The sequence below is a fragment of the Phalacrocorax aristotelis genome, chromosome 6 (assembly GCF_949628215.1).
Source record: "Phalacrocorax aristotelis chromosome 6, bGulAri2.1, whole genome shotgun sequence".
NCBI lineage: Eukaryota > Metazoa > Chordata > Aves > Suliformes > Phalacrocoracidae > Phalacrocorax > Phalacrocorax aristotelis.
Genome location: NC_134281.1, coordinates 58,823,696 through 58,832,660, shown reverse-complemented (window position 1 = coordinate 58,832,660; position 8,965 = coordinate 58,823,696). Strand labels below are relative to the sequence as shown.

Below are 8,965 nucleotides of genomic sequence, written 5' to 3'. Positions count from 1 at the left end.
TGGTGATCTGACCTTCAACTGACCTATTTGTTGAATAAGTCTTAAACTTATTTATTTCGCAGAATTTAAATTTGAAAGGACCCCTGGAGGTCGCTGGTCCAGGCCCCGCATCTGAGGCAAGAGAATTATTACCAAGATGTCAAGGCCTGCTCTTCCTGAACTGTGCTATTTCCCCAGTTCAAAATAAGAGTATTTAACAGTTTAGAACTATTGTAATGAATGCTGGAAAGCAGCGCTGTGATCAACAGCTTCACTGCTGTCGTAGCCTGGGTGAAAGCAGGCTCTCTTTTTGAAAGCCTGAACCACGCCCTCCTGCTCTTTCTGAACCCAAAACTTACACTTTAAACTGCTTGCACACACTTATCGTGTACATACCTGAACAGAGGCAACAAAACAACACACAAGCCGTTCCCAGTATGCCTCTTTTCTCTCATCCCCCCGAGGTAGCCAGTGGAGTCATAACTGAACTTCACGAGAGTTTGAAGTAGGCACCGAGCCAGACCAAATGCAAACTGCCTTGCTTAAAACAATAAGCTGTAATACTTAGCCCTTCCCAGGTGTACAGGCACCAGTAGTCCCCATCCCCTATTTTTAAGCAATATAGTTATAAAAGTACCTTTCAATTCCTCTGAATCCAATCTTCCCTAGCTGCAGGAAAGAAGAGTCCGCACAGTATCAGGCTGCTTCACAGGGCAGACATTGAAATCCCAGAAGCGCCTTGGACAAGCATCAGCACCTGAACTGCTCCTAAGCGCGTATTCACATGAGCTGAGCCTACGTCCAACCCCACCACCTGCTTCCAGCCTGCTCTAGAGCTGCCTGACCACAAAATCCTGCAGGGAAAGAGAGCGATGAGAAATGAGTGCTAAATAGCATCAGCTTCCGTAGGGGTGCTTTATCCCTCCAACTCGGGAGGACGCCTGCCACACAGGAATGCTGCAGTTGGAGGTTGTTGACACAATTGCTCGTGGAATGTATGTAAGATTGGGAGGTCCTGTGTTGCACCTGAGAGGTATAAAGCTATGCTTTGTGTGCAAAATTTAATTAAAAGGTTTTGGAACTCTTCTGTAAAAATGTACGTGACTCTCAAACCGTATTGTCACTGCTGTGATTTCTGGACTATGGGCAGTACAGCATTGCTTAAATGAAACGCACTCAAAGGCAGCTTAACTGGGATTTTTCAGTACCTCCCTTCTTGACAAAGCAAACCAAACTTTGTAAGCCAGTGTCTAAAAGACCTTTCTCCACCCAGGAGCTGCAGTGACAGTAACGACGCTGCATCATGATGGCAACAAACAGAACCGCTGACATTGGAAGGGACCCCTGCAGGTCACTAGGGATTGTCTGAAAACAAGGACAGACTTACCTGAAAATTTCCCTCCCTTTCTTTCACCAGAGAGTTCCCGAGCCAAGGGCCAAAGCATGCAGGGCGAGCGTCAGATACAAACAGGAAAAAACCCCAGTGTATAATAACTGATTTTTTTTAAACTGCCAGGCAAACCTACTGTGCTTTGTAAGCTGGTAAACATTTTTCCATTGTGGAGATGTTACTGTTTGGAAGCAATCTCGCTGGGACCTGTGGCAGAGGAAAGGTTTTGCCCCTCTGTAAGCACCAGACCCGCGCACCTTCTCACGGTTCGAGGGCTATGACTTATTTGGCATGGTTTTCAGTTCCCACAGCATCCCCGAGCCAAGCACCAGAAGTACCCAAGTGTACCATGTTAAATAATGAGCAGGAGCGAGTCAGAGCCAGTAGGCAATCGGCTTCACCTGCCAGGCAGAAAGCAATTAATCTGTTTCTTTCTCTTTCTCATCATCGAGTCCATACTCCTCACCTTCTTGAAGTGGCTCACATTAGACAAAAGTTAATTAAATGAAGAGTAGCAAGGAAGGATTTCTTAGCATCCCCTAGCGGATAACTAGTCTCCTTTCTACAGCAGGAGATCCGATACAGGGTTTATCTGAAACATTGGTCATTCAGGCCATCGATGAGCTCTTGTCGTCACCTCCAAGCTGCGACTAATCAAAGGTTTATCAGTCTATTCGTTACAGCAGCTTATGAGTCACTTACCTGCAGTAATGTCTCACTTGCTATACTGATGTGTACTTTACTGGAACCCGGGGTTGGAGTCATCTTCCCACCTCAAACCTCTCCTCAAACAAAGGCTTAAAGGAGTTTTTGAACAAAGAGAAGAAAATCATGTGCCACTGAGTAAAATCTGAAGCTACCCCACACTAGAACAAGGTGGAGCCCACAGAAGTCTATTAGAACCGGGGTCAGGGTACAAAGTTTAAACAAGCCTCAGAATGTCTCACAAGAAAATGCTGACAGACTGCTACCAAGTTATTTTTTTAAAGGTGTTTATACTTTTCATGTCCCTCTTCTGACTAGAGCCCTGATGGTCTCTTGGCTACGTTCCTCCCTGACATGTTATATTTCACATCCATGTTACAGCTAACACTTCTATAAAGTATTATTTACAACATCCTTTTATCTCATTTCTGTCCAGCCGCTGCTCAGCTGCTACTTCTTGGTCAAGCTTTAAATCCAGATACAGATTTTTCTGCTCCCTTTGTCTTTTTAATTGCAAAGGGAAGGTAGTTGTTTATTTTTATTAACAAAAAAAAAAAAAAAAAAGGACTATTCCTCATCTGTCATTGGAGAGGAGCCAGTTTGATAGTTTATGGTACTAACTTGCAAAAACTGTTCCCAAGAGAGTATAATTAAAAGAAAGACACCTGCGTCGTAACCATTATCTTGACTACAGAGAATTCCTATCAATGGTCATTTCCACCAACGAGCTCAGCACAGTTCCTGAACTGGTCTGTTCAAGATGCACAGAATAAATCAGGAAACGGTCATCTCAGATGGCCTCCGCTACAAAAGTTTCTACGTTTACTGATCCAGGGCTGACTGGCCCCATGTTCCCAGGGAAGGGTGACAAAACCCCCCGTTAGCTGGCACACTAAAAAGCTAAGAAGGACAGCTCGACGACCTTGTCGGCTTAGTACTTTTAGTCTGACAACACAGGAATGTACAAGGAGTTTATTAACAACTTTTCAAACCATCAGAACAAGTATGTTAATAAAAATCAGATGTGCTGACACACAAAATACATTATTCATACAAACAGACTGTGTGTCATTTTACCAGTGCAGAAGGTACAACAGAGATTTAGAGAACTAGTACTTTCTCCTGGGGTATTGGCAACCTTTTTTTCTATGACTGTTTTTGCTGTTGCTGGTCTGACTTCATACTTCCTGGTGCACTTCGCGTTCAAGTCTACGAAGAGAGAAAAGGAGTTAAACAATGTGTAGCATTAGTCCTGTTACTGCATTTAAATGTCCTAAGAGTAAACTGGGAAAATAATTAAGCTTCTTTTGTGTTTCAAAGCCACAATCCTCTCGCAAGGAATAACTCCCCCCCTCCCTGGTATTTGTGCTCGGCAAAAAAATCACTGGAGAATTCAGTAACAGACTCAAACAATGAAAAAGCAAGCACAACTATCCCTCACTGCAGCAATAAACTGAAGCAGCGCTCTGTAGCCCAGCTGCCTACAGCAGGATGCCCACAAGTTTGTGTGAGAGTCCTCTAGAGCCTGGTACCTCTTGAATGCAGATCAAGAGAAATCACCCACATCTGTTATGCTCGTGTAAGAAGTAGCTGGGAGGACACAGGACACCAGCAGTAGTGTCTGGCAGGCGTGGGTGCCCAAGTAGCTGCTGCTGCAGAATCTCTCTCCGGCAGCCCTGGCTTGGCCCCCCTGATGCTGGGGGGAAAATCAGCCCAGATCCTGGACTTGCTGGGGCAGCTTCTCAGGTTGGGCAATTTGCAATATTTTTTCAGATGACAGTGAGCATTTTACGCTCAGGACTTTCCCAAGCCTGGGTGTGGGGGAACACTCCCTTCTGGCACCTCGGCTTTTTTATCCCAGCATGAAACAGAGCAAATAAATACATACACTCTTAGAAAAGAAAGAACGAACAAGGGTGGGGGTGGAGAGGGAAGGACTCTAAGCTCCGGTCTTACAGCTCTGGAACTTCTGCAGTTCCGGCATGAAATCGAGCAGCCTAGCGCTCTTCTGACTTTGCTGCAGCAGGCATGTGAAGGACTATCTGAATAGGATTCATCTCCCACCCCCTCGCCATTATCTTTCTCCTCCTCTGCTGGGCACACTGGGGAATGGGAAGAAGGATGAGAACAAATTTGATCCGTCCATTTTGCACCAGTGCAGGGTTTCCTGAGGAGGGAAAGCAACAGAAGGAAAAACAGGATACTGGGTACAGCATGTTGGCTGCTGTGAGACATCAGGAGATCCACGACAGCCTACATCTATTCTTCTTGGGATATAAGGGCAAATGCATTAGCTGGCAGATAAATACACATCCCACACTCCTGCCTCACCATAGGTTGGAGCTCTGTCCCATCCTCGTTGTCCGGGAAAGGTCTCAGGCTTCTGTGTTTCTGCCCTTCTGTTAACTTGTTAGTCTGACTCATAAAGGTCTACAAGCAAAAAACAGGGTGAGATCATTTGGGAATGCAAACCACTATGTAAATAAAAATACCTGGTAGAAGAAGATAATTAGCCCGGGGCTAAGAAACTGTAGCTGGTTCCTAGCTGGAAGACACTGCGTGATAGCGGGAGCGACTCTGCAGAGGCAGCACGGGTGACAAACGCAACTGAGAAGGATGAATCATGAATCTCTGTAACATCTCCTGCTACAGGAACGAGGACTCTGGCTGCCTGAAATCCCTCACCCGGCTCTCCGCCCACTGCCGCAGACTGTCCTGAGGGCCACAGAACCTCCCTCCCACCCCTAGATGTTTGTGACCCGACTGTAACACAGATGTCCTGAGTCAAACGCCTTCAAGTGTTGGGAAACTCCAAGTTCTTGGCTACGTGAGCAAACTTACTCTCGATCATGCAATGAGGGGGAGTTTCGACTTTTCCATACAAGGTTATACGGCCTGCCCTGCTTGCAAGACTCCTTACCCCTGTGGGAAGTCCTCTCTTCACCCAAGGCCCTCGGGCATGGCTAATTACAAGGAATTAAGACCAGAGTTAAAGAGACACTACTACACAGTTTGGAAGTGCAGAAAGGAAAGCCTCTTTGTTTCATGACAGAGAATTGGCTTAAGAAGTATTTTAGCATTTGGCAAAACAGAGGGAGAAGGTCAAGGCTTCAGAGTTTTCCATTCAGTAACATATTCCTGTTCAGGACATGCGCTTAAGTGCTGTTCTGAATTAAGGCCAAAGAATATCCATCTGCTTTCTTCTGTACGAAGGGTTAAGCCTATCATTAGGCTGCCTTTTTGTTGGTCTTTGTTTTCAACAAAATTCTATGAACATTACAGGGAATCTAACAGCAGCATTAAAAAAAAAACAAAAAAAACCCCATTCTTCTGACACTGTCCTGAAGAAATCCATCCAGAAGATTCATATCATATGAGCTATTCTGGCTGCTGAGCCTGTTTTTCATGAATCACTTAGATTTTCTTTGTCGTATGGTTTATGAAGGAAAAGACAGAAATGGCAAAAATAGCATGGAAGGAAAAAACCATCTGCATCTTCAAATATTCTCTTAATATGAAAGGGGTGGGGCATATATACATTCAAATGCTTCAGATACAGCTATTAACTGAAGCCCTCCATCACTACGTAATGATTCTCCATGGAAATGCTTGTACAGTAATTATGAGGGTAAAGACACAGAACAATCAGTCCAGACGCAGAAGACGTTACTTAAGAGACAGAAGACAGCATTCTGGCAAAAGAATCTGTACAGGTATGAAGCAGAGCGGCTCGAGTTTGCATGAAGTTTGTTCAGAACTACAGCCTCCCCAGGATGTGGGTGGATACCTGACCTGCTGCTGGCAGCAAGAAGCTTCTTGTTGTTTTCTTTCGCTTGTCACCGTGCAGTAAGCCACAACAAATACAAACAGCTAATCTTAGAGCACCCCATGGATGGTCTCTGCAGCTAGCTCATCTATTTATTTACATTTTTTAATTATCAACAATATATTGAACATATATCTAATAATAAGTCAGCCGTTACTCACAGGGTATGATCTAAAAGAAGGCAGCAGGTCATAGCTAGCACACAGGAGCCAGAGGGAGCCATTTACTGCAGTTTATAAATTCACATCTGATTTGTATCCCTGAGCCCATCCTGTTCTAAGGTGTTGGAAAGGAAATAGCATGGGTTGTGGGTTCAAATTACTAGAGCTTGGGGAACGAAAAAGCCCCCAAAAGCTTAGAATGGCTCAAGTATCTTTGCTGTTATCACTGAGGTTTACCAGCAGTTCCCGATCCATGAAGTATGGCTTCTCTGCAGTTCCATCATTTGTTTCCATATCGACAGCAAAGCAAAGGAACATGGCATCTGCTGTCACTTCAAACACAGACAGAAAGTTCTGAGACATCAGGTAGGCAAAATATCCAACCAGCAACAGAGGAACTACCCAAGCTTGCAACTCCCGATGGTAGTTAAATGCCATCAATCCTCCAAAAACAGTAAAACATACAACAAACACCTGTAAAGGGCAGTGAGAAAGAAATGCAGCCTCATTAATCACGTAGAAATGTTTCCTAAAAAAACCAGAACCCTAAGGCAAATACATTACAGATAATATTTTAACGACACATCTTGTCTGGGAGACAGCTATGCTGCTTCTGGCATCACGTAGTCATCACACTTGGTGTTCAATTCAGTGTGTAAATTCTGTAGGGCAGAGGCAACCTTTTACTGTGTATTTACCAAAGACTCACTGCAATGGGAACTGTTAAGAGTGGCGCCAAGGACACTACTGTAATACAACCAAATAACTCTGTAAAGACTACGAAAAGACTTCAATTCCTGAAACATTATCTTCTCTCCCAAACTCATTTTCCAGCATTAACATCGCTGAGTTTAACAAAGATAAACCTTATTTACTTTAGGTATAAGAAAAGAGCACTGAACCCTAGTTTTTCACTTCATTCATTCAGAGGAGTACTTTCCTTACTCTTACCTTTCCTAGAAATAGGATAAAATCTCCAAAACAGCTAATGGACTCAAGTTTAGCAGAATTCTTTGCCAAAATAAAGACAGCGTCCTTTGCTGAAGTACAAAAATTTGTCCCATTTATGGCCGTAGTTGTGTATGCATGCTGAAATGAGAGAAGATAATGATGCAGTGAGAGAGGAAGGACTCCTATCATCTAGATTTTACTTCAGCAAAATGCAAAGCCTTAAACTCTATTTGGAAATGGTGACTTTATGAATATAAAGTGTTATTTTGCATAATATGGCAATTTTATTTTAAGTGACTATAATAACTAGGCTTCTAACAGTTCTTCTACATAATTTCCACCATTAGCATATGCTAGAATAGTGACTAAATAAATTTCAGAACCCACATTTATCCAATTTCTTTTAAAACACCAAAGTTCTCTACCCTAATTTTTGTTAATGAATATGACACAACTACCACAACATGCTTACATATGTGGAGTCACACTATCCATACTTACTTGCTTATTTTCTATGAATCTATCTCCAAGACTGCTGGCAAACTATGTAAGTGGAACAACCAAGTTATGTAGTTAGCAAGTCATTTAAAATTTGATGATTAAAGAGCTTTTATACATGGCCCTTTCAAACTATTCATATGCTACTGAAATTTAAGCTCATACTACAGCTGTAAAATAAACCTCTTCATGAAAGATGAAACCAAATGTGAAAATGACTGGAAAAGAACAGCTAAAGGATCCTGGACTATGATCAAAGAGTGTTATCTCACAAACCCTCCTCACCAGAACTTCAACAAACAGTAGGGCCCTCACAGTTTTTTCACGTATTGAGAATGTTGCAAGATTTCTTTGTGGAAACTGGCCAAGACAGGTGGGAAGGACAGAATATTTACCTTCGTGGCCTGGATTATTTCAGCACTTCTGCCTCACTTGCCATGTATGTCCCATTCATGGAACTCCTTAACAGGTTTTAAAACTGTGTCCAAAGTATCAGCTAAGAAAAACAGCACTCAAGATACCTGAAATGTACGCTGAACTTTACCAGCAAGTCTTACAAGTAAGTTCCCTTTACTCAAAATATTAGAGGGTGGATTATGCCACAAAGCACTAGTTACATCTCGTAATGGTCAGTAGGAACCACAGTGTGCAAGGGATTACTGTGCGGAAGGAGTTTACACACCACAACATGTACTTGGTGCTTAGATTACTTTCTGCTTCACCTGGAAGTGAAGAAAAAAAAAAACCAAAACCAAACGCTTTCCTGAAAGTGAATTATACTGGCCTACTGCAAAATGCTTCCTGTTCAAAAATCCTGTTCAAAATATTTCTCCCCCATTAAATCAAAATATAAGATAGCTTCGGATATCTGAAGGCAGAGAAAATTTATTTCTGCAGAGTCCAGTTTTACCCCATAGCGATTTCTGTAACATACTGTAGAGCAGAAAAGCTATATTGTCATTATCTTAAAATATTACACAGAAAGAAAGAAAGTAAATGTCCCCAGAGCTCCTTTGTCTCTTTATTGTGGATATTATTTATTTTATATATGACAAAGTAAATTTTTTTTCTCTTATAGTAAGCAAAAAAGGAGTAAATGTGACATGCTGTAAATGCTGTACTTGCATAGTAGCAAATACATCCATAGATGGAAAAAGTATAAATGAAGACCATGGATTTATTGCCTACTCTAAGAAAAATCAAAGACTCCACTGAACTCTACAGAAACACGTAGAGTGTCTGCATAAAAATCTGTTTAAACAAGCAAGTTCGCTTCATTCCTAAATAGGAAAAAATGCTTTCTGTGCTAACTTCCATTTATCCTGACGCTGCTCCTTTCCCCGGGGAGCGCTGTAACAGGCCCAGCAGAGCGCTGTACCCTTTGCTCGGTCCGGCACTGACCACAGGACCTTTGCCTTCTCAGTTGCCTGCACCCCTGAAAGAGAAGCATCCTCG

At 42.7% G+C, this 8,965-nt stretch overlaps 1 protein-coding gene across 9 annotated transcripts in view; it reads right to left on the bottom strand.

Moving 5' to 3' along the window:
• Positions 1 to 3,031: 3,031 nt before the first annotated feature.
• The window catches only part of SLC44A3 (solute carrier family 44 member 3), a 43,481-nt gene continuing 37,547 nt past the window's right edge, over positions 3,032 to 8,965 (bottom strand). For 3 of the 9 annotated variants that reach the window (XR_012661306.1, XR_012661305.1, XR_012661304.1), the window contains 5 exons: positions 7,013 to 7,150; positions 6,299 to 6,535; positions 4,406 to 4,504; positions 4,031 to 4,241; positions 3,032 to 3,283 (listed from right to left, as the gene is read on the bottom strand). Coding sequence is in view for 4 of the 9 variants with exons in the window: in XM_075098165.1 (XP_074954266.1) it covers positions 3,278 to 3,283; positions 4,406 to 4,504; positions 6,299 to 6,535; positions 7,013 to 7,150 (480 nt within the window). In the remaining 5 variants the exon portion in view is untranslated. The remainder of the gene's footprint in view (positions 3,284 to 4,030; positions 4,242 to 4,405; positions 4,505 to 6,298; positions 6,536 to 7,012; positions 7,151 to 8,965) is intronic. The other 6 variants (XM_075098165.1, XM_075098164.1, XR_012661307.1 and 3 more) reach the window with 5 other exon arrangements.